The sequence below is a fragment of the Peromyscus eremicus genome, chromosome 7, assembly GCF_949786415.1.
Source record: "Peromyscus eremicus chromosome 7, PerEre_H2_v1, whole genome shotgun sequence".
NCBI classification, from domain to species: domain Eukaryota; kingdom Metazoa; phylum Chordata; class Mammalia; order Rodentia; family Cricetidae; genus Peromyscus; species Peromyscus eremicus.
Window position 1 is genome coordinate 65,288,005 of NC_081422.1, and position 25,572 is coordinate 65,313,576.

Here is a 25,572-nt window from a genome sequence, read left to right on the forward strand (position 1 = left end):
CTCCTTGAGATAGTTCCAGTTTTCCATTTGCTTCTGTTGTATTAGTGAAAGAAAAGAATTGCATTCATCAGTTAGTCATTTAAAGTTAAAATAGCCACTGTCTGGCTTTCACTGTTCTTGCTAGTACAGTAGTAGAATTCTTTTTGCTCAGTGAGATAGCTGTGTGAAGTGTGTGATGTAACTCTTTTCTATGATGTAGACTTTACGTCTATTCCCTCCTTCTGCCATGTGGGTGCCAGGGACAGAACTCAGGTCATCAGGCTTAGTGGCAAGCACCATTACCTGCTGAGCCATCTCACTTTCCCCGCATCATATACTTTTAAAGCTCACTTTATAACAGCAAAACACACCCTCCTTTGCATATAAGCTTTATTTAAATGTATGCATGATTCTTTGTGTAATTTTGGCTTCCAAATAAGGCAACCTATGGATAAAGAATAAGGTTTATTTATGTTTTGCACGTGTCTCTTTGACTCATCTACTCTTTCGCTTCAGTCTTTTTGAGTTCACTTCGCACTTCACCAAGACTTTCTCCTGGGTGGGGTGAAGCTGTAGATCGTCCACATTTTCAGGGCAAAATGTCATTCTGAATAGAAAAACAAAAGAACAAAAAGCTATGGTGTGACGATTCAGAGGGGGCTTATTGAAATGTTTCATCTTTTATCAAATAGTAGGCCAATTGTATAATGCATGTGATAGGATTTTTTTACATTAAATTCTTAGGTTTGAATATATTTTTATAACTTCCGAAAAAAATAAAACCTAAGTTGGTGGAAGCAGTCCTTAGGGGGCTCTATACTGAAACCTCAGGGGCAGGCTTTCTCTGTCTTTTCTAGTAACAGCTCTTCAAAAACTTGAGGATGAGGGTTGTTTCTGTCATTACATTTCCTCTACTCCTGGACAGACATCCACAGCTCCTCAACTTCCTGTTCAGGCTCAGTACCCCAGCATTCAGCTTTGCTAATTCAACCTTGCAGCTCTCCCCTTCTACCTATTGGTGCTGACACTAGCCCCTTAGAGGGAACCAAATATCTGGTAGCTTTGACCATTATTTTGCCCTAAGGGTACCATTTTATACTAACTTCAAATCTACCTATCCTATACTCACCTATCCTTCTGCTCATTTATCCATTCACCCATCCTTCTATCTATTCATCTACCTCTCTATTCATTTATTTATCACCCATCCAGCAATCTGGCCACCCCTCTACCCATCTGTCTATCTCTTATCTGTCTGTCTGTCTGTCTATATAGCTGTCATCACAGAGAATTCTAGTTTATGGTTTATTTTTCCTTTTGATTGTACCTCAGGTAGAATCTTTAAAGACCAGGATCTCATGTAGCTCAGGTTGGCTTCAAGCTCACTTTGTACCAAGGATGATCTTGAACTCTTGACCCTCCTATAGCCTCCTAATTCCTGGGGTCACAAGCATGTGCCACCACATCAGTTTTTTTGTGGTGCTGAGGATCAAACTCAGGGCTCCAGGCATACAAGGCAAGTACTTTACCCACTGAACCACATCCCCAGCCCTGTCTATTCTTTTTGAGAATGCCGTTTCTCTATATTTTTACCAACTAACTCTATTACTCCTGTTTTTTCTGTTCTCTTCATCTCACTACACAGCCTCACTGTGCTAGTTGGTTTGGTTTGGTTTTGTCAACTTGACACAAACCTAGGCATATCTGGGAAGAGGGATTGTTAATGGAGAAAATGCCTCCATCAGCAAGTCTGTGGGGCATTTTCATGATTGGTGATCAATATGTGAGGACACAGTTCACTCGGGTGGAACCACCCCTGAGCAGTAGGTTGTGGGTTGTACAGGGAAGCAGGGTGAGCAAGCCAGTAAGGAGCACTCCTCTATGGCTTCTGCTTCAGTTCCTGCCTCTAGATTTCTACCTTGAGTTCCTGCCCTGACTTCCCTAGTTCCCTGGAAGTGTAAGATGAAATACACCCTTTCCTCCACCAGTTGCTTGCTTTTGGTCATGGTCTTTGTCACAGTAGTGGAGACCTATCTGAGACACCTCCTCTGCAGGCACAGAGTGAGTTCCTTAACCTACTTTTTCTGTTATTCCCTGCATTTAGAAGAGTGGTTGAGAGGGTAAGATTTTGTGTTTGTATCTTGACTCTGGTCTTGGGTTTGCCAAAGGTACTAAACATTGGTCCCATGAGACAGGCAGTATGATTTCCATTCGTTACTACAGACCCCAGTCTTAAAGAGGTGGAGTTATTGTCTGAGGCTATATAGGTGGTGAGCTGTGGAGTAGGACTGGCCAACAGAGTTCTCACTGCCTGTCAGCCATGATGTTTAGTTCACTGCCTGTCTCCTAGGAATACCCTTGGCCCCCTCAAGCCTGCTGCAGTCCAGTCCAGGTATCTACAACCCAAGCCACCCATCTTTAGCCTTCCTGGACTATGCGACTCTGGGAGCTTGGCATTTCAAGTCCACAAACTGCAACAGGAGCTTTTTAGAAATGAGGAATCTCAGGTCACACTCAGGCCTGCTGAGATAGGACCTGCATTCTGAAAAATCTGTAGGTTCATTAAAAAGCCTTTGGATGGAGCACATCATTAGCAAAATTAATTTATCTTGCTTTCCTAATGATGTTCTGGAGTCTGTGCTGAAAGCCATAGCTCAAGAATTTGGGGTGTGCTCCCCCCCAAGTGGCATGTGGTACTGCATAGACATATAGGAGTATTTGCAACTCAGAAAATTACAGAGCCTGTAGCTCCTGGGTTCCTATCCTCCTTTTATCCATCTATGTGTGTCTTATGTGTTTATATGTGTGCACCTGGGGATCTGTGCATGTAAAGATGTGTGCACATGTGGAGGACAGAGGATAACCTCAGGCATCCTTCTTCAGACACTGTCCACCTTGTACTATTCAGACAGAGTCTCTCGTTGGTCTGGAACTTACCAAGTAGGCTAGACCGGCTGACCAAGGAGCCCCAGGCAGCCTGTCTCCACTCCCTGCCCTCCCAGCACTGAGATTACAAGTTCATGCCAATACACTCAACTTTTCTTACATGGGTCCTTGTGCTTGTAAGGCAAGCACATCGTTGACTAGCCTATCTCCTGAGCCTCCCTTGTCCCTTTTAAGCACGCACATCCCACAACCCAGAGGAAGGAACTGATGCACCTGTTATTAATCCCCAGTGCTGCAATTTGCTAAATTGGGCTAGAGAAAGTCAGATTAATGGAGCCAAGACTAATGGAGGAAGGCACCACTTAAAACAGCATACCAGCCAGAAAAGGGCAACGAATCTGACCCAAGCAAGCCAGGTCTAGGCTTAGACGCTCTTTAGCTGTGGAGCTTCTGTGAACCCCAGGCTCCTGATTCACACTGCAGGCTACCTCTGTCAGGTCATGTGAGATTAACATTATGATCACTCTGTCCCATGTCCTCTGTACTTTGGGAGCTCACTAAGCCTTTTCCCTCTTCTGTTTCCTTTTTCAGTCCCGTGAGGGGTGCATCGGTGCAGAGAGCAGTGTGGTGTGTTCTGCCCCCTTGCAGGGCAAGGCACGTAGACGGCCACAGTGAACCTGAGCAGTTATCTCCAGCTAAAAGAGTGCTGAGGGGCAGGGCTCAGAGGGACTGTTGACCTAAAGGGCCTTCACAGTCTTGCAAGAATAGAGAAGGGTGTGAGAAGAGGAACAGTTTAATTTTCTCAGACTGATCATGTGGAGGTCATTGGATAGCTGTGGAGTACGCTTTCAACAGTCGCCATGATTTTGCATTCCAGGGAGATAAACTCTCAGAGTGCGGTTGCATAAGGGACTGAGGCGTAAATCTGCCATGGGCAGGCTCCAGGCAGTGAAAACGGAGGCTGAGGAGGCATGGGGTTCAGAGGTGAGCAGCCTACCGTTTGCCCTCTCTGGTAAGCCAAAAAAGGAGCTGGACTTCCCATAAGGAAGGTGGAAGACAAGAGATGGGTTTCTTGAACACAGAGGGCAGAGCTAGGAAAGGGCCTTCAGAAGCACAGAAGTGTCTTGCCATGGAGAATACAAAGCTATAGGAAAGTATGGTTGCCATGGCAAAGTGAGTTGAGCATCCCTCTGCTCTGCTAAGTCTGTTAGCACCACTGGACCATACTTCCTTTTCTTCTTTTCCTATTCCTATCCCAACCCCTACTTTTCCCCCAGGAACTCTGGGGCCAGGAGAGATAACACACCACAAAAAGTGGCATTTCTTGGGGGGAGGGGGTCACGTTGTTCTTTTGTTTGTTTGTTTGTTTGTTTGTTTCGAGATCAGGTTTCTCGGTTTCTCTGTGTAGTTTTGGAGCCTGTCCTGGATCTCACTCTGTAGACCAGGCTGGCCTCGAACTCACAGAGATCCGCCTGCCTCTGCCTCCCGGGTGCTGGGATTAAAGGTGTGTGCCACCACCGCCTGGCTACATTGTTCTTATCAAGTTTTCTTAGGGTTCTCCTAGGTCTCTTTTAAGACACTGGGTCAGAAGCTCTGCATGTGGGTAAAGAACTCAGCGTATCTAATAAGCTTCCCAGTGACTCTTCAGCACTAAGACAGAGGGGGGAGGCAGAGAGACAGAGACACAGAGAAAGTGATAGGGACAAAGAAACAGAAAAAGAGAAACAGGCACAATACACACACACTAAGACAGAGACAGCAAGAGAGCAAGAGAAAGAGAGAGATTTTGCAGTCTCCCAGGCCTTTCTCTGACTCGGTAACAAAGCAGAATGTGGCAGCTCTCAGTCGTCCTTCCCCAGTGACCATCTGTATGGACCCTGGGCTCATGAAGCCTCAGACTCCAGAGGAGCGACTGACAGATACAGATAAGAAGGAGCTGGCCAAGCAGTCAGAAGACCTTAGTGTTCATCTTGGTTTTCCACCCTGGGCCAAAGGAAGAAGGGAGGGCCCCATGTCTTCCCTGTTCCCCATCACTGGGGTGTCATGGTACCCACTTCCTGTGACTGATGGGAGGCTGAGTTGGGAAGCTGCTTGGAACCTGGGGCATCATGGTACCCACTTCCTGTGACTGATGGGAAGCTGAGTTGGGGAGCTGCTTGGAACCTGGGGCATCATGGTACCCACTTCCTGTGACTGATGGGAGGCTGAGTTGGGGAGGTGCTTGGAACCTGCAGGCACAGCGTAAGGAGATGTTAATCTCACCTTTGCTGTGTCTCTCCAGCTTTGACCCAGATGGTCTTCAGAAGGAGGCCCGAGTTGTGAGGTGTTATGCCCCATGGCATGATGGTCTGCACCGTGTTCCAGACATTGGCCCACACCGCACTGCTTTCCCACTTGAACTTGATCGCGATCAACTCGCCGATGTCTTTGTCCAGCGTGATAAGGAGGGAGTAGGTTTTATTGCTGGTAATTCCTTCACCCCTTGAAAATATACGAAGGAAACCAGTTAACTGAGTTTAGCAGTAGCACACTCAGGATACCGAAGTAACTTTGGGGTATTTTTGTTGCATTTCCAAAATCAGTGTTCAATAGACAATATTGACAATAGGTACGACAGGTTAAAGAGGGTTTCCCTGACAATAAACTCAGGAAACCATACTGTTTTCCATATTAATCACATCAAAAAAGGTCTGAAATAGTTTACTGTCATGACTAGTTAACATCTTTTGGCTTGGTGGAGTTGGGCGATGGAGCTGGACTGTCTCTGTGGCTGACACACAGACACCCTGTACCACACTTTTCCGTGCTTTCTTAGTATAAAAAGGGTTCTCTCAGTATAAACAGAACCATCCATTAAAGCAACACAGCTTAACGGGACAGAACACGAACACACACACACACACACAGGAAAGGATTCATTGACTCGCAGCAAGACTGAAGCACTACCTGGAGACATTGTTCCTGCTTTTGCTTACTGGTCTCCAAGATCATATGGTCCCCGTCACTGAGAGAGGCCGGTTCCATACCCTCTCTATGATCCAGAACAATCTCTCAGGAGAAATTATTGACAATACAGAGGTAACACTGGGTCGACCCAGGGAAACAAGTTGGATGGAGAGTTCCCTGGCATGGCTCATCTCAGCTCCTTCTGCTGTGTGCTGTAAAGATGGCTGGCGTGGGTATCTACCCAGTCCCTGGGCTGTGAGCATCCACCCTAAGGGCAAAACCCTCAGCATACCCTCCCAGCAGAACACTGCAATGGTAAGTATTTGGTGAGTGTCTGAATCAGTGTCATGATCAGGGACCCAAAGCTGGGGACAATCTTTCAGAAGCTAAGAGCTGTCCCTGAAAGGAACACTCAACTCATGTCACTCCCTGAGAGGGTCAATGGGGAGGGTTGAGATGCCAGAAAAGGTCATGGTCATTATCTGGCTGGGAAAGCTGGGGAGTCTGAGTGAGGCATTGTGAGGCTGCTGGTGTGAGCAGGTATGTCACGGGTGGGGTGGGGGTTGGGCTGGCACTCCCTGCTGACTGAGCTTGCACACCTGTGACGAAGGGAATGATTCCAGTTTTGTTTCTGGGCATGTTCTCCTGAACTCACTGGAAAGGTGTTTGGGGGTCTTTGGGAGGACCCACGCCCCACCCCCACAGCTTCTCCCCGACCCGGGTCTTGTCTGCATTGCACACCTGAGTGGCAATGGCCCCATCACTTTCACAGATGGTGCTCAGGGACCCTTCCCTGAGCTGGGTGAGCCTGGGATACAGTGTGAGAGACAAGACTGGGTAGGTGTCTCACTGAGCAGCATGTCTGGGGCAGCCACAGTGGGGAGTGCCCGTTGAGAAGTGCCAGCACCACAGATGGGGCCACACTGGGACTTACAGTGTGATGGGAATCTTCTTCGTTTCTTCTTTTGTTCCCAGAAGTGACATGGTAAAAGTGAGCTCTGCTGGCTTCTCAATTTGGTTGATGAACTGGATCATGAACTGGTAATGATAAACTAGAGGTAGAGGAGGGATGAGAGGAGCAGAGATTAAGTAGGACTTTTTTCCCCCAAGGATGACCTTGAATTTCTTTGAAAAATTTTTTTAATTTATTTATATTTTATGTATGAGTGTTTTGCATATGTAACTGCATGCCAGAAGATGACTTCAGATCCTATTTTAGATGGTTGTGAGCCACCCTGTGGTTGCTGGGAACCGAGCTCAGGACCTCTAGAAGAGCTCTTAACCGCTGAGCCATCTCTCCAGCCCTGACCTTGAACTTCTTACCTTCTGCTTCCCCTCCCTGAGTGCTAGGGTCACAGGCATGCTCCACCACACCTGGTTTATTCAATGCTGTACATGCTAGGCAAATTCTTTACCAACTAAGTACATGTTTTAAATGAAGCAGGATCTTGTGTAACCCAAGCTGGACTCAGACTCACAATCCTCCTGCCTCACTGTCCTTAGTACTGGGGTTATAGGCAAACATTCCCTTGTCCAACTATTTATATAGGAATTACAAATTTAAACTCTTCTACTTTTTTAAAATTTAAAAATGCAGAGGAAAAAGTTTAAATGGATAGGTACCAAAATGTTAGCAATGTTTGTTTTTTCACCCTGAGACTATGAATGCTATTAGTTTTTTTCCTTTTCCTCTCTATGCAGCCTGAATATGACCCAGAACTCATACTGTATTTATAATAGTAATGATGGCGGCTGGGGATATATAGCTCTGTAAGAGACCTAGCATGTGGAAGGCCTTGGATTCCTTCCATGGCACCACAAAAATAAACGAGATAGGATTGTCTGTCGAAAGGTAGCAGAACTGGGGACTCGGGAGATGGCACAGTCAGTGAACCTCACAAGTGTTAGGACCTGAGTTAAATCTCCACATACAAAGCCAAGTGTGGCGTACTTGCTTGTAATCCCAGCGGTTGTGAGATTGGAGGCAAGCACAGAGGGTCCCTGGAGCTTGCTAGCCAGCTGGCCTGACGACTTGGTAAAGCTCCAGGACAATAAGAGACCTTGTCTCAAAAGGTGGACTGCCCCTGAGGACTGACACCCAAGGTTGTCCTCTGACCTCAGGACTCACGGCCACTCATTTCCCACTGTTGTTCTCCTGACCCTAATGACCACACATCCATGTTCTAGGCAGTTCTTTGCATCAAGCTTCTGCGGGTCACATGAGCCCACTTTCCCGTGGGAGGGGGTGACTCTGGCTCTAGATCTCTCAGACTGTCTTACCAGCCATCCAGTGTGCTCTTCTGAAGGATTCTGGGAGGAAGCCTTTTCTCTTGTCTACCTTAACATGGTCATACCCTGTACTTATCAGTGCTCAGATCCTTAGGCTGGACGCCCTGACAACTTTACAAAAGGCTGTGGGTGAAAAATAAGACAAAGGCTACTTGGCCAAGGCCGAGTCCTAAACACTTGGGCGGCAGCTGTGGGAGGCAGGGCCCTGGCTTCTCATCCCAGAGGCTTTTGGGTCGGTCTTACACTATTTGGTGGTTGTCAGGGAAACCCTGTAACAAGTGGGCGGTGCTATAAATTGAACCCTGGCGGAAAGGAAAGATCTACCTAGGACACAGCCTGCAGGCACTAAGGTAGGAGCCCTGGAATGTGGACAAATACAAGAGGCAGGGGGCTGGCCTCCTGTGCTGCTCCAAGCAAGAGGTGGGTGTATTCCTAAGCACTTATGGAATACCCAGAGCCGTGGATTTTCCATTCAGCCTTCCGTTAGAGGGGATACTTGGCGCTGGTTGCACGTTCGGCCCCATGGTGTTGGCGTGAATGAGCAGAACTATGGCTGTTCCACCAGGTGCCTTGCAGATATTATCTCATTTAACTCTCACAACAACCGATACCATTATTATATCGTTTTACAGAGGAAATATGCAGCACACAGAGGTTCGGCGACTTTCTGAGGCTCACACCGCTGCTGGCAGATAGCATTACAGAGATGTTAAGTCCAGACAGCCCAGCTCAGGCAGCTGAACTTCTAAATGTTTATACCCTGGGACCAATGGCTCCCATATCAATAGCTCCTGTATATCCCAAGAAAAAAGTTGAAATGTAAAAAGAGATTTATATTGGAAAAAAAGAGTCAAAAATAATTATTTAATAATAAATCAGGGCTGAGCATGGTGGTATATGCCTTTAATCCCAGCACTTGGGAGGCAGAGGCAGGAGGATCTCTGTGAGTATGAGGTCAGCCAGGACTACACAGACAGACCTTTTCTCAAAAATCCAAATAAATTAAAAAAGTAAGTGAGTAAATAGGAACACCTTGATTAGTCAATCCTGGTAAAATGATGACTTGTTTCTGAGATGGGTTTTGTTATGTTAGCCAGGCTAGTTTGGGATTCTTGAGCTCAAGCTTCCTGAGGAGCTGGGAAGACAGGTGCATGCTGCTGGGCCAGCTAGTAGTTACAGTCTTGGTAACTGCCGCATCCTGAATCACAGAGGCTGAGCTTCTCATGTAATGGCCTTAATTTTTGTCACAAGGTTTCTGCAGTTCAGGCTTTATCTTCCTTGTGATAGCATCTTCTGAAGGAAGAAATTGAGGCTTCTAGGAAGCAAAGTGCATTGCTCACCTTCTTTGTCTAATGCCTGAAGTTGGACAGCTGACTCGGAGATCATGTGCCCAGCCATGTGATTTACTCTTAGAAGCCATGAAAAGAGATTGTTTTCAAGAGCCAGAGAGACGGCTGGAGATACGACTCAGCGGTTAAGAGCATGTACTGCTCTTGCAGAGGACCCAGGTTTGAGTGTGAGCACCCACAACTGCTTACAAGGGATCCTGCACCCTCTTCTGACCTCCGTGAGCACCTGCACTCACAAGCACATACCTCCCCAGCCCCCCAACACACACACACGTAATTTAAAAATAAAATAAATATTTTAAAGATATTTTCCCGAGTAATTTCACTTGATGAAAGAAATGAAAAGGAAAAGAATGAAAAGGAAAAAAAAGTTCTAACCACAGTGCATGGAATTATCCATGGCATATGAGGGCAGACTCTATACAACTGGAGGCATGGAAGTCCACATATTCCCAGAAGTCACAGGAGTCTGCATATTACCAGAACTTTTAACCATCTCTCCTAGAGAAGAAGTTAGGGTTGATGCTTTTGTCCAAGATCCACACCTCCTCCAGTGAGTGTTTTAATTATTCTCTTATTGAGAAAGGAGCTTTTCCAATTTTTTTTTTTTTTTTTGGTTTTTTTTTCGAGACAGGGTTTCTCTGTGTAGCTTTGCGCCTTTTCCTGGAACTCACTTGGTAGCCCAGGCTGGCCTCGAACTCACAGAGATCCACCTGGCTCTGCCTCCTGAGTGCTGGGATTAAAGGCGTGCGCCACCACTGCCCGGCTCCAAATGTTTAAAAAGCAATCAAGAGCAGAAGCAGCTGTGGTGCCCTGGTCTTGAAGGAGCTGGCACTTAGGCCATCTCTCCAGAGACCTGCCATTCTCGGCCATGTCTGGTGGGCTTCAGTGTGCATATCCTAGCTCTCAGAGCACAATCTTAGGGGAGGGAATCTTGTCACTTCTAGAATCGCCACAGTGAGGACAAAACTCATTAGACACCCATGGAGTACATAGTGGGATCTTGGTTAAAGAGCGATAAACAGACACATTGCATTAAAGCCTCCCGCCCCCACTGTAATGAGGAACAATAATCAAGTACCTTCGCTATGGCACATCAAGCTACACATTAATATACTAAATGTTTTACCTACCTATCCCCTCTTTTCTTGGTTCTCTTTTTCAATTTTGGTTTTCTGAGAGGGTCTCAAGTAGCTCAGGCTGGTTTGAACTTGTTTTGTAACAGAGGCTGGCCATGAGCTGCTTGCTGCTCCTCCTGCCTCTACCTTCCAAGTACAGAAGGTGTGTACCACCACATCAAGTTTATGCAGTGCAGGGGATTGAACCCAGAGTTTTATGCATGCTAGGCAAGCTCTCTATCAACTCAGCCACATCCTCAACCCTCATTTTTTGGTTCTCTTAGTGAAATTAAATAATGGCAACATGCTGGCTTTCTTTGCTGTGGGTACCCCTGGGGTCCCATCCACTCTCTGCCCTTCCCTGCCTACCTCTGAATCTGGCATGTGACTTTGGCTGTATCCGCATGTTCTCTTGCCGGTTGGCTTTTGGGCAGGTTTGGGTACTGGGGAGGTGCCAAGGGGAGAGGCCGGGGACCTTCCTCTGACCCTGTGTGCTTTAGAGCTGACTCTGCAGCAGCTGCACCTCCACAATCAGCATCAGCCTCCCCTCCCAGCTCTTTCAGGATCTCCCAGGGTCTGTTCTTTCCTCTGCTCACCCCCTTCTGATGTCAAGTTCAGGGGTTGCCACAGTCCTTGCCAATTTCCTTTCATTCCCTCACCTCTACAGGGAGTTCCACTTGCCTTCTTCCATAGACCCAGGCCAGACAGTGGGGTCTTGTTTCTCAGCTGAACTCTACACTGATGGGTTCTGATGATCCTGATGAATTTCAGACACGGGCACTAGGGATTAGAGATCTACAGTTATCTAGATAGTGAAAAGTAGGACAGGACAGGCAGTGGTGGCGCACGTCTTTAATCCCAGCACTTGGGAGGCAGAGGCAGGCGGATCTCTGCGAGTTGGAGGCCAGCTTGGGCTACAGAGTGAGTTCCAGGAAAGGCGCAAAGCTACACAGAGAAACCCTGTCTTGAAAAACCAAAAACCAAAAACCAAAAACCAAAAAAAAAAAAAAAAAAGGAGAAAAGTGGGACAGAACTCCAAACCTGCTTGCAAAAGACCCTTCTCATGTCACCTACAAGTGGTGTGTGCCCTTTGAAATCAATGGCAAATGCTTGACCCTGAAGTAACCCAGGGCAAAGTGTTTGTGCCACCCGGTAACATCCATCATGGACTGATCCTACAGCAGAGGCCTCCTTCCTGTCTCCTGAAGGTCCAGCCATGACCACCGGGGGAGAGTTTCTTGTCCCTAAATTAAATATGTGCTTTTTCTCGCCTCTTTTCCTAAGTGCTCTGTGGGAGGAGACAGATTTCCACATCCCAGAGGCTGCAGTTTGGGGATTCTGGGGGCAGTGCTGTTAGAGCTGATCATCAAGGCCCCTTGAGCTCACACAGCCTACGAGGGAGGGCTGCCTTGATGCCAGGAGGGAAGAAGGCATGCAAAGGCAGAAAGCCAGGTGTGGTGGCACACAGCTGGAATTCCAGGACTCTGCTGGAAGCTGGAAGCTGAGGCACAAGGGCCACCAGAAGTTTGAGGCCAGCTTGGGCTACATAGTGAGGTCCTGTCTTAAAAATCCAAAACAGCTAAATTAAAATAAGACAATGAAATGATAACAAAAGGCGTGTGAACTGAGGCTGAGTGAGCCGTTCCCTGGGGCGCGCACAGCAGACCTGGCTGAGGGGCCCCATCTCCTCCATGATGTTGGGGTCACCCATATTCAGAGAGCATTCCTGCAGACCCTACATCTGCACTGGGACTCTGCATTGTCACTGTAGCCACCTTTTTGGGGAAATCTTGAAGAAAAATGAATTCAACGTGAAAAAACCTTTTAGGTGTGGATATGGCTCAGCAGGGAAAAGGCTCATCTGGCGTGTGTGAAACTCTGGGTCCAGTCCCTGACCAAAACCTAATTACTGGTTCTTATTTGAACGTGTGTGAGCATTTTTCTTAGATGCTCATAGAATCACGAAGATGAAGGGGAGCATGACTGCTTTGCTTGCTGACCTTATGATGTGTTTAATTGGGTTGCTAATAAATGATTTTGGCCAAAAAAAAAAAAAAAATTCACCCTGTGACTTCAAAGAGTCCAGATAAGCCTGTGTTCTGACACAGAAACGATTTCACGTCTTGTAGATAAAAGGCCTGAAGGAGTCTGCTGACCTGGAATGATGAGGTGACTCCCTCCAGAGCAGAAACCTGGGGTGAGTCCACACCATGGAAAATGCTGGATTCTCATTCATTGTGAACTCTATGAGTGCTATTTATTAAAACAAACAAACTCCAAATTTTTCTCCTCGCAGTGGCCATGGTGAACACAAGCTATAGAATTTGTGAAAAGAAAATGTTTTGTTTCCTCTCTTTTTTTCCTCTGTGAACTGTTACCCGGTCGGAGGTCTTAGGCCCCCCTCTGCAAGCATCACAAAAGGCTTTGCTCCCCTGGGTGTGGGTTTTATCTCACTGAGATGCAAGAATGAGCTCTCTGGTGCTTTCCTGAAGTGCCAGGACTCTCCCCATACTTCAGGGAAGCTGACCATCATAGGGCCCAAGGATGGTGTGGTCCTGAGTGCTGAGGCAGGGGATGGCCCAGAGCAGGGCCAGGGAAGGGAGAAGGGGCGAGGGACTTGGTAAGTACGTGTATGTGGGGTATGTGTTTACTCTAGCAGGCATATCTGGGTTCACTTAGGGCTCCATTGCCTGATGCCCAGATGCATGAGACTGGCTACCTACCCCTTCTGCGGGGAGCTTTTTAGTGTGTTGTTGACTGCTTGAGAATGGAGATAGGGAAATACATAAGAATGCTTGTGTGTCTGTATATGCATTTGTGGTATGGTACATAGGAGTATATATATATGTATATGTATATATGTATGTCCTTGTGTGTCTGCATGGATCTATTCACATACATGTGTATACATGTATCTGAATGTATGTAAGTAAATGTGTGTATGCATGTGTATATGTGTGCATATGCATGTATGCACTTGTATATATGTATGTATATGGTATATTTGTGTGTGCCTGTATATGCATGTGTATGAATGTCTCTCTCCATCTGTGTACATGTGTATATTTGTATGTATATGTATATTTGTGTGTGTGTATATATGTAAATGTATGCATGGCTGTATTCATGTGTAAATGCATGTACATGCATATTCATTCATGTATATATGTGCATATGTATACATGTGTATGTAAATGTGTCTATGCATGTACATAAGTTTATTCATGTGTATGTATGTATATATATGTGTAGGCATGTATAAGCATGTATGTGTGTTTATGTGTATATGCTTGTGAATAAGTATGTATATATGCGCGCGCGCATGTAGAATATAATGCTAGTTGGCCTCCTGTTTTCAGTCCCTTGTGCTGTGGGTCTTCATTGTGTGGTGGTGACAGTGGTCCTCATCTGGAAGGCCAAGGCCAGAGTTTGGTTCCCTTTGCCACCAGCACTCTGTGCCTTCTGTAACTCTGCCCTGCCTTTGAGATGTGCTGTGCACTCTCACAGCACCTGGAGGTGACGGGTGTCCTTGCCTTCTAGAAGGTGCCAATCCGTGTCCCTTCTGCTCCCTCTCTGCGGGACTGGCCAGGCAGGTGAGGCCTGATAGAAAGACCATTTTAGTGGCTCATCTCCACACTTGGTGACACTCCTTACATTGTGGCTAAAACATCAACATTCCTGGTGGTGATCTCAAGTTTCTCGCTGTTTCTTCTGGAACTCTCCCTGGAATACAGTGAAACCTCCCGAAGAATTAGCTGAGAAAAGCCAAAGACAAATGGATCCCTCAAGTGGCAGTTTGTCTGGTCATCTAGAGGAGGTCCCGGGGGAATGGAGAGGCAGGGAGGAGGCCTTTAGTGGAATACATCAGGACTGTGAGGTCACTCTGGGTCTGGGTCAGACACTTTCGAGGCTACTAGAAGAGAAAGGAGGGAGAACTAGCCAGGCTAGCTGCAACTGAATACGGTGCTTACCACTCAAGTCCTGTGACCTCTCAGACCCTGAAGTGCCTACAGGAACTCTGAACGCAACACATCCCTAACTTACAGCATTCTCCAGCCTGTCTCTGTCTCCCCTCCCCACTTTCTGTTACTACCGTAATAAGCACAGCATGCTGCTAGGCAGAGTACCTCCAGCTCGCCCTCCACCCGGTTACCTCATCTGAGTGTTCAGAGGGTGACACCAACCCAGCCATAGCTAAGCAGGACTCAATACAGATTCCTTCCTACCCTTTAAAAACAGCCTCCCGACTGGAAAGATTTCCTCCCGACTGCCTGAGGACAGAAGTGGCTGATGAATTGCCTGGATCCACTGGGTGGCCATTTCCCGACTGTCTTCTGCCAAAGCTGCACTGGGCAGCGTTTACCCAAGTCCTGGCAGGGAGGGTTCTAGAGAAACAGGTCCTTTGATGGTTCCATCAGCTATCTCAGGGAGCCAGGGGAATGTGGGCCAACTTCATGAAGCTCCAAATAGGAGGTACCATTTATCTCGACATGCCAGACCCTGACCAAAAAGGTACAGCACTTGTCCTAGAAAAATATGAATAGTGGCTTCTCAGTACACCAGGGTTGGGCAAATGTGTTCTTTTTAAGGTGTGTCTTTCAAAATGCTGCTGGTGGCTGGGAGCCCACATCAGAGATGACCATGGCCATGGCATTGGAGAAGGGGTAGTTATGTGGCCTGCGTTCAAGGCCATGTTCCAGCACTATCAATAGAACGTTCTGCAAGATTGGAATGTTTCGTTTCTGTGTTGTCTGACTTTGCAGTCATGTATTTATTTGAGCCTTTGAATGGAGACTGGTATGAGGAGTGACATTGTGTTTTGTTTTTTTTTCTGAAGTATTTAAATCAGGGTTTAGAAGGTAGCTCAGGAGGTAAAGGCGTTTGCCAACAAGCCCAACAACCTGAGTTCAATCCCTGAGACCCACATGGTAAACAGAGAGAACTAACTTCTGCAAATTGTTCTTTGATGTCCCTAAGTGCATCATGGCACATTCCCCCTCCCTCCTCAAATATTATATGATAAATACAAGTAATAAAAAATGTGAAAAGTGCTGGGCGGTGGTGCCGCACACCTTTAATCCCAGCACTTGGGAGGTAGAGGCAGGCAGACCTCTGTGAGTTCGAGGCCAACCTGGGCTACAGAGTGAGTTCCAGGAAAGGCGCAAAGCTACATAGAGAAACCCTGTCTTGGAAAAAAAAATGTGAAAAGTATTTAAATAGCCACATAGGATGAATGGATGGCTACCCTTACTGGACAATGATATATTGGTGACAGAGTTGACCAGATAAGTCTCACAGGGTGTCATCTACAGCTTCCCCAGGGCAGTCTGATATGGCCATGGACACACCCATGGTGAGGGACATCGGCTTGGACCCATGAAGCCTTTGCTCATTGGAAGGAGTGAGGAGGAACTGGGAGACTAAGGACTCAATCCTTAGCTTTATCCCTGGCTGGTTTCAGGCAGTCCTGATGAGTCCCCTCAACATCACTGGCAAGGTGGTACTGTCCTCATTGGATGTCCCTGGAGCAAGATAATGTACTGAAATAAAGAGAAATAATTGTTCCCAAGGGACTTGCTGCCTGCCAAGCTGCACTGAGCCCCTGAGGTGGGTTCTGTCAGTGGACAAGAGCACTGGTGGGTGACTGGTAGGTGACTGGTGGATCACTGGTGGGTGACTGGTAGGTGACTGGTGGGTGACTGGTGGGTGAGACAATGCAGAAAGACTGAATTCTCAGAGCATTAGTTGGTCCCTGCAACCCTGTGCATGTATGTGTACAGCTCTTCTTCCATGACTTCCTTCTCTTGACACTGAAGCCCAGAAGGAGCTCCTGAACCTTCAGGTAGGACACTCACCTCTGAAGGGGGCCTGGGCTCGGGTAATGAGGAAGAGCTTCTTGCTCTTGCCTGACCAGTCCCTGCGGATGTCATAGCCCAGAGTGTTGCAACGGCCCTTCTTGCAGCTCAGACACAGGCCCTGGCGGAAGCTGTCCATGTCACTGCACTGGAAGCCTGTGCTCTGCAGATCACTGTGTCGCAAGGAGTCAATGAAGAGGTGCACCGAGCGCTCATGGGCACATTTGATGGTCTGGGTTATGGCTGAGACGCAGGACAAAAAGACAGTCAGCCCTCTGAGCCCCAAGTGGCCCTGTGGTGATATTTTATTTGTGTACCCCAATAAAGCTTATCTGGGGATCTGAGGAAAAAGCCAGCCACTATTTTAAATATAGAGGTCAGGCAGTGGTAGCATACCTTTAATCCTAGCATTTGGGAGGCAGAGATTCATCTATCTCTGTGAGTTCAAGGCCACACTGGGAACAGAGCCAGGTGTGGTGGCGCACACCTTTAATCCCAGCGCTAGTTAACCATAGAGGTCTGGAGGTCTGTGCAGACAGGAAGTAATAGAGCTGGGTGGAAAGAGGAAGTGATGTAGCTGGGCGGAGAGAGGAAGTAAGATGGCAGGCACAGAAAGGTATATAGGCGTGAGTATACAGGAAGTAGCTCTCTCTGAAGGCTGAGGAGTTGGTAAGGTGAGGTTGGCTGTGGCTTGTTCTACTCCTCTGATCTCTCAGTTTTTACCCCAATATCTGGCTCTGGGGTTTTTATTAGTAAGACCAGTTAGCAATTTGTCTTACATGGCCCCAACAAGAAGACTTATGGTTTCAATCCTAGGCAGATGTGTGTGTGTGTGTGTGTGTGTGTGTGTGTGTGTGTGTGTGTGTGTGTAGCAGGATTGCTGAGTTCTCCCAGACAATGGGTCTGTTGCAATAGAAAGCTAAAGAAAGTAGACCTCTGTAGATCCCACACTGAGATCAGCCTGCTATGATAACATGGATTAGGAGGTGTTTTTATGAGCACCCAATGTTACTAGGAAAGAGCCAGATAGCACAGCTTGTTCTGAGGAATTCCCCCATGGTTAGCAAAGGCCCAGTGCTGAGGTCTAGACCGGGAGGTACTTGGCTAGTGCTGTGGGCTTCTTCTTTTCTTACCACATTACCACAGCCAGCTCATCCAGGTCTAGGGCCTAATCCCCAAAGCAACATTCTTATGTGTTTAATATTCTGGGGTGGTGGTGGGTTGGGGTAGAGCAAGATGGCTTATTGAGGAAAGGGGCTTGCTGCCAAACCAGAAGACCTGAATGTGATCTCTGTGACTAACATTAAACTCCTATAAGTAGCCTACACACACACACACACACACACACACACACACACACACACACACGTGCCCCCAACATACACAAAATAAGTAAAATGTAATAGAAATAAAACTTAAATTGTGTATGTCTGTGTGTGTGTGTGTATGTGTGTGTGTTCGTGTATGACTGTGTGTGTGTCACAGAGCAAATGCTGAAATGAGAAGACAACTTTCAGGAGTCACGTTCTCCTTCCTCCTTGACATGGTTCTGGGAATCCAACTCAGGTCATTAAGCTCGCGTGGCAAATGCCCAAACCCACTGAACCATCTTCCTGGTCCATCAACCTTTTTCTTTCTGAACCATCTTCCTGGTCCATCAACCTTTTTCTTTCAAGACAAAGTCTCCTGTTAGCAGGCTGGCCTTGACCTCCTGCCTCTCAAGTGCTGAGATTACTCCATGTCTGGTTTTATGCAGAGCAGGTGCTGACATCCAGAATCCAGATTTTCCTGTATGCTGTGCAGGCTCTCTGCCTGTGAAGCTATATACCCATCCTCCCATCGTGAAATTTGACCTTTTTAAAGAAAACTTTCCAATTTCTAATCTAATCTGCAGCAAATTATCTAAAGTGGTGTCAGGGGGCAGCCAGAAGACACAGAAGTACCTAAAGCCAGGTCAGGCACAGGTCACCTTGCCTGGAGCCACTTCCTCTAATGTTTTAAGACTAAATGCAACATGGGTCACAATCGGCTCCACTCCTGGTATCAGTTAGGAGGGCTGTACTGCTCAACGTCTCCTCAACCACTCCCCAACAGTGCCTGGAGGCTGTTCTAACAAATGAGAAAACAGCCTCAAAGACATTCGCTGGCCTCTGGTAGCTCACTCTGTGCAGGGTGGGGTGGTGCAGGGTAGTGTGGGGTGGGGTGGGGTGGGTGGAAAGCTGTTATCAATCTGCCTTCTGCATAGGTGTGGCTGGGGGGAGTGCCCCGGAATGGGAGCACTTTAAACAAAGGGATGGAGGACTTGGAGTTCCTCCTTACCCCCAGTTAGGCGAGCGGGGTGCATAAAGTTAGTTATGTCATTTTAAGTGTAGCATAGAAGAGAAAATGGCAGCAACTGGTCAAAAATGTGTTTCCTAGGCAAGTGGTGACTAAACACTCTCCTAGGGCCTGTGCTGAGCTTTGCAAGGAGGGTCTGTAGCTCTGAGAAAAGAGTGGGTGAATCAGTGGGGACCTGTTGCTGACCGGAGGAGGAAGGGTGACTGCTGGGGAGATGTAAAGACAGATAGGGGAAGTTCCCAGAAGGCTCTGGGCTGTAGAGGAATGCTGGAGTGCAGCCAGCTGGAGTTGGTGAGGCAGTGGGGTGTGCGAAGGAAGGGCTTTCTGGGACTGGAGAGGTGAGGGTGGCGATGGAATCCCCAAGGAGTACTCAGCCTGGATTTGGATGATAGGGGTGGGAAGCGAGTATGTAGAATCGGGGTCTCCGGCTGTCACAGAGTGACCTGGCCTGCTCTCATCTGGGTGACATAACAATGAGAAATCTGGGACGCCTGCAGTGTCCCTGTTCTTGGAAGGTGTGGTTGCTGGTGGCTTGCATGCTCCTTACTTCCTTTTCACCCCAGGTGTGCTATCAATGTGCATGTCCGTGGATCTGCTGCTGAAAGTGGCATGGGGAGGAGTGAGAACAGCAGTCAGTCAGGAAAGTGTTTGCCATGCAAACCCGGGGCCTGAGTCCAACCCCTGGAACTCAGGTACAAGAGCCAAGTGTGGCGGTGTGCTTGCAGTCCCCGCGCTGGGGAGGCAGGGGCAGGCAGATCCTCGAGGCAGCCGCCCTAGCTGAATCATTGAGAACCAAGCCAGTGAGATACCGTGTCCCCAAAACCAAGATGGAGGTTGTCTTCTAGCTTCAGTATTTACGCGCCCCCTCCCACACACACACGTCATAGACCCTCCTGTGGCTCTAGAGAGTGGAAATTCCCAAAGGTGGAAAGTTCCAGAAAGGAGAGGACAAGAGGTAGGGTCAGGACTCAGCTCTCACAAGGGCGAATGCCCCTGGAACAGCTTCCTGTGTCTCTGGGCAGGAGTGGGAAGTGATGGTTCCTGAGGGTGCTTCTCCAAGGCCCTGGGAGCTGTCACAGGGAGCAGCTGCCCGGGGACCACCAGCCCCCCAAGCGGCCTTTGAGACCCTGCACCGGGGGCCTCTATCCTTGCTGAGGTGGTCCCCGAGACCTCAGGAGAGGGCGAGAAACAGGCTATGGCTTCCCATTCTTACCATTTAAGCCATGCTCTGCAATGTGTTTGTAGAGCTCCAGGAAGTGGCAGCCGGGCTGGAAGGTGCCGCCATTGGGGTAGAAGTCATAGTGGGCAATGGGCTGTTGGATGCCCACACTCAGGCCCATGCGCCTCTGGGTAAAGGTGTGAATGGCGTCCACAAAACTGGCATCATCTGGAGAAAGACGGTCGCTGGGGGAAGTGCCCTCAAACAAAGGGCCTGCGGGGTCCAGCCCTGGTAAGAAAGTGAAAGCCGGCATAGATCAGCGTGGGGAGAGCAACAGAAGGCTCTCCTCCCAGCTCTGATATCATTGCACATTTCTGAGCTAGCAGGAAGAGGAACACGAGTGTGTGGTGCTTCTCCAGAACCTTAGACGCTAACGTTTTTTGCTGTAAAGCCATAGTAATTCACGGTGCTGAAAATCTGCCAGGCCAGGCATTATTCTAAGGGGAGAGAGGTTTGCAGATCAGGAGGTAACAATCAGGTTATGAGTGAATGCTTGATTTATTAAGCAAATCAATTTTAAGTGCCTCCCCTGGTAGTTTCTACAGCATCTGTTTGCATAAAAATGCAGCAGCCCACGGTGCTCATTATGTGCAGTTCTGACTTCTTGGGCAAAGGAAGCATTTGTGTGCCTGTGTGTCGTCAGTAGTCTCCTCGAACAAGCTGGTTCCTGCACGCATTGGAAGGTCCAGAACAACCTTAGGAAGGGGTGAAAATGTCGACATGTGGGGGCTTAGTAAGCCCCAGGCTCCCAGCGACAGCCCTGCTTGCAGGGACAAGAACGGCTCCTGGCTGACTGCCTGGGGAGGGTACCTATGCACCATGGACTCTCCTCCTCTGACTTGTCTGAAGCACCCTTTGGTGGCAGGACCTCAGCCCCGGCCACCATCGTTGACAGTGAGCTGTAAGGTCACCTGCTCTCCAGCCCCACCTGCAGCGGCCTTGGTGTGGTCCGGATTTCTTTCTTTAGGCTGACAGCAAGATGACTGCAGGGGACGGAGCCCTTCTGCTGTCTCCTGTGTGGGTGGCCTGGTTAGAATGCTGGGATGTGACAGTGCCACTTGGAATGGGGAGGCCGAGGGCTCAGGCCTGGCAATGTCTCACTTCGTGAAATGCTTTGTTTTGTCTCTCTCCATTCTGTGTGTGGTATGTGCATGTTTACATGTGTGGGGGCACCTCCGCAGGTGGGTAGGTGTGCAGGTAACACCTGGAGATGGATGGCAGGAGTCATCTTTAATTGTTCTTTCACCATATTCAATGAGCTAGGGTCTCTCAATCAAACTCTGAGCTCACAGGGCTGTGCAGCTTGCCATGAGGTTCCCCTGCCTATGACTTCCCGGGCTTGAATTACAGGGGGAACGCCACACCCATTTGGCACTTATACATACTCTGGGGATCCCAACAGATTCCAGTCCTCAAGTTTGCTTGCAATATTCTCACCCACACTTTGTGGAATTCTGACCCCTCTAGCAATGCTTCTAGCAAGGCAAGGCATTTGTGTACATTGGAGTCAGGAGTGTCAGGCTAGATATAGAGTTGGAGCCTAGCCTGGGCTACATGAGACAGGTCTCAAAAAAAAAAAAAAAAAAAACAGAAAACCCACACACTGATAAACAACAAAACCAGTAAAAGATTCTTGTTACAAAATATAATTGGAATCCTCTTTTGGACCCGTTTGGAACAGCTCTGGGAATAGTTCCGTGGAAGAAAGGTCATAGGGAAGTAGGCTGTCCTTGGTTCTGCGTTCTCATGGGACAGCAGCAATTCCTGATAGAAGACTGGTTGGGGAGTGTTTGCTGTTACCATTGATGAGCATAGGGAAGCAGATGTGTGCTTTCTGTACCCAGCCACTACTGAGCTTGTGTGGGGTTATCCAGCAGAGTTACCTGTGATTCTTCCAATCTTGTGCTTTCTACCCATGGAGCTGCCTGCGAATCCCGAGACATGCGCTCCCAGGCTGTAGCCGATTAGGTGAACTTTGCTCTGAGGAAACTTCACAGATTCCTGCAAGACAGGACAAGAGGGTTGAGGGAGGAGTTGGTGTGAGGCCAAGAGCCTTCCATGGGGCCTGCTTCTGTGGGGCACCCATCCATGCTTGGTGCTGCCTGTGAATCAAGTGCTTTATAATTGGGAAACTGACTTGTCAACTCACTGACTGTCCTCTTGGGTGATGGGGGACAGGGGTGACCTTTCTTTGGGATATCCTGGTGACTGTTGCCTCCTGCCTACCTGGCTTCAGCTAGACATTGGTGCCCTGCAGTAACTGGGAATCCCCCTGTTGTAGCTGGAGAGTTTTCTCTCCGGGTCCCGCCAAGCCCGGCAGTCCGACAACCCACTTATAGAATAAACACACAGATGCTTGTATTATTTAAACTGTTTGGCCTAATGGCTCAAGCTTATAGCTATCTAGTTCTTACATCTTAAATTAATCCATTTTTATAAATCTATACCTTGCCATGTGGCTCGTGGCTTACCGGCATCTTCACATGCTGCTTGTCATGGCAGCGGCTGGCAGTGTCTCCCTCTGCCTTCCTGTTCTCTCTATTTTCCTCTCTGTTAGTCCCGCCTATACTTCCTGCCTGGCTACTGGCCAATCAGTGTTTTATTTATTGACCAATCAGAACAATACATTTGACATACAGACCATCCCACAGCACCCTGTCTTTACGTTTCAAGCTGTAATTATAGGGGGATGCCATACTTGTGTGGGATTGATGACTTCTAAGTGTGTTTAGATTCCTTCGAACAAATGTATCCAAACCAGCTTCTCTGAGCCTTACTGGGTGAAATATAGTTGTAGGCCACACTGGGGCATCCAAACTGTGACCCACAGGTTTCAAGAGCATATATACATTTATTTTGTGTGACATCATGACAGGACATTGTCATTTACAAAGTTCATAATGGATAACTGAGCATTTGAACTTTAAACATTGTGAGAAAAAAAAATCTCATAGTTTTCTTTTCCCAATGTTTTAAAAATATTATGACATTGTGTGTGTGTGTGTGTGTGTGTGTGTGTGTGTGTGTGTGTGTTCAGAGGACAACTTGAGGGATTCAGTTTTCTCTTTCTACTGTGGAGGTCTTGGGGATTGAACTCAGGTCCTCAGGCTTTGCAGCAAGGGCCTTAACCCATGGAGCCAGCTCACTGGTCTCCAATGTTTTATGATTTTGTAATGGACTGCATTCATAGCCATTCATATGTCCTGGTCTGCTTTCTGTTGCTGTGAGAAAACACTGACCAAAAGCAACTTGGGGAGGAAAGGGTTTATTTTAGCTTACAGATTACAGTATACCACGAGGGGAAGTCGGGCCAGGGACCTGGATGTAGGAACCAAATCAGAAACCATGAAGGAACTCTACTTTCTGGCTTGCTCTCCATTCCTTGCTCAACCTGCTTTCTGGTACAACTCTGAACCACCTGCCCAGGGCTGGCACTGCCCACAGTGGGCTAGGCCCTCCCACGCCAATCATTGATGATGATGATGATGATGATGAATAAAATGCCCTGTAAGCTTATCTACTGGCCACTCTGACAGAGGGATTTTCTCAATTGAGTTCGCTCTTCCCGGAGGACCCTAGCTTGTGTCAAGTTGACAATACACTAACCAGCACACCATGGACACAAGGGATAGCTTAGCAAGTGATGGACCACTGCTGCTCCAGGATAATGGAGGGGTGTACACACAGGAGTGACGGCTGGGGAGTAGGGAGAGGATGGCTCAATGGAGGCCTCATGTCTCGTCTCAGACCTGCAGGCTGCACACTGAGGTCTCCCGGAGTAGCAGGGAGATCTCTTGGAGACCAGCTTACCTCCCTGACTGTCAGAGGGGCAGGTAGGTGGACTTACCTCCAGCCACAGGAGAAGAGCAGCCACCTCCTGGCCTACAACACGGGCGTTGCGGACAGCGACAGCGTAGTGTTGGTGTGCCAGGGAGATCCAATCCACAAACCCTACGTTCACCGGCTGGGACTGTCGGGACTTCAGTGCACCCACTAGCTTCCAGATCCAAGTTTCTAGCAAGCCATCCATCTGAGGGTGGGCCACAGGTTGTCAGCTTAGCTGGGAGGGGAGAGGGAACCCTGTGCTAGTTCCTGGGGTCACTGAGTACTTAGCCCTCTTCTTTCTCAGTTTCAAGGACAATTCTAGATCTTTCTTCCCAACAGAAAGGCCATGGCCTGGGATTCCTCAGCCTAGAGCTGAGGACATTTGGGCTTGAAGAGCTCTTGCCCAGCTGTCTGCCCATCTCTAGCTCCCCCCATGTGGTGTCAACCCCATCTCCAACCCTAGATTTTGAAAACACAGTGTGCCCAGACCTTGCCACATTCTCCCCACCTGAGAATCACTGTCTGAATTTTTCCCCAAGGTAGCTCTTTCTGAGCCCTAAAATAATGGAAAAGTGTGTGAAAGTGAGGTCCAAGAGTTGACTTCAGAAGTCAGCTCCGTAGTGCCTGGGGTCCCACAGGGGCTGTCCTGCCCTCTTCGCCCTTTGGTGGGAGGAACGTGAGATCTGGAGCCCTGCTCTGTGTGTCCCCTGCTTGGGATAACGTGTGGGCGTGCCCACTGTGTTCCCAGAGGGGAGTGTTTGTTTTGTGCCTTGGAGACTAAGCAGAGAAGGCAGGAAGGTGGTCACATCTGGGTCTAGGGTATTCCAGGCAGTCTTGTGGAGGCAGAAAGGGGACATAGAGGTGTCTGAAGACTGGAGAAATTTGAGAGAGTTTAAGGTCAAACTGCAGGAGGGGAAATGGTAGAGCTCCAGCCTCATACCCCACCCCACCCCACCCCCATTAGCCATCCTCCCATCCTTCCAGGGGAGCTGAGCTGTGTTTATTGAAGAAATGGTTACTGAGAGCCAATATCGCAGCTGAGCTACTTTGCATGTGTGTTTCTTAACCCCTGTGCCTCCTTTCCTCATCAGCAGCATGGGGATGTTGCCTGCCTTCCGGGAGGGTTGTTAACACCAAAGGAATGAGTGGTGGGTTCCGAGTTCTTAGAACAATTCCAGAAGCCCAGCCAGGCTTCAAAATCCTTTGTCTAAAGAGCACATTTTGCTATAGGAGTCTGCAGCTTTGTGTTGCGTTTCAAAACCCAACTTAATGATTTGATCATTAATTCAGTTTACAAACGTTTTAGAACACCCGATGTGTGGTGGCTAGTGGCCTGCAATGTCAGACAAAAATAGGGCAGAACCTTTCCAGGGAGGAACTTACAGCCGAGTGGGTCAGAGAAACTGAATGAGACGGCCCAGGAGCCAGAGGAGCCAGAGGAGCCAGAGGGTGCCGGGGCTTGGGAACTCAGGGACCCATTGCTACACCCTGGGGAAGGGCTGGGCTGTGGCAGGGATGGCGTGCAGGAGGCCCTGATTGAGACTGTGCCTATAGGGAAGGGAAGCTGACCCAGAGAAGAGAATGAGGAAGTGGGCATAGGACAGGAGGTGACAAAAGAAGGTGACAGGTCAGACGGGCGAGCCAGTTTATTCTCTAGAGCAGGTGAGGTGGGGGTTTCGAGAATATTTTTCATGTCTGGCGATATACTGAAGTCATCGGAGTGATTGCCTAACATTCATGGGGCTCTAGGTCCGACCCCAAGCACTGCA

The 25,572-nt window shown here is 48.3% G+C and overlaps 1 protein-coding gene across 3 annotated transcripts in view; it reads right to left on the reverse strand.

Moving 5' to 3' along the window:
* Positions 1 to 474: 474 nt before the first annotated feature.
* Positions 475 to 25,572, reverse strand: part of Lipc (lipase C, hepatic type) — a 134,599-nt gene continuing 109,501 nt past the window's right edge. Inside the window, exons 3-10 of one of the 3 annotated variants that reach the window (XM_059267000.1) lie at positions 24,312 to 24,359; positions 23,826 to 24,008; positions 21,862 to 21,979; positions 19,973 to 20,206; positions 16,423 to 16,665; positions 6,746 to 6,863; positions 5,128 to 5,346; positions 475 to 586 (exon numbers count right to left, since the gene is read on the reverse strand). In XM_059267000.1, coding sequence (XP_059122983.1) covers positions 475 to 586; positions 5,128 to 5,346; positions 6,746 to 6,863; positions 16,423 to 16,665; positions 19,973 to 20,206; positions 21,862 to 21,979; positions 23,826 to 24,008; positions 24,312 to 24,359 — 1,275 coding nt within the window. Of the gene's footprint in view, positions 587 to 5,127; positions 5,347 to 6,745; positions 6,864 to 16,024; positions 16,090 to 16,422; positions 16,666 to 19,972; positions 20,207 to 21,861; positions 21,980 to 23,825; positions 24,009 to 24,311; positions 24,360 to 25,572 lie in introns of those variants that run through there. The other 2 variants (XM_059267001.1, XM_059267002.1) reach the window with 2 other exon arrangements.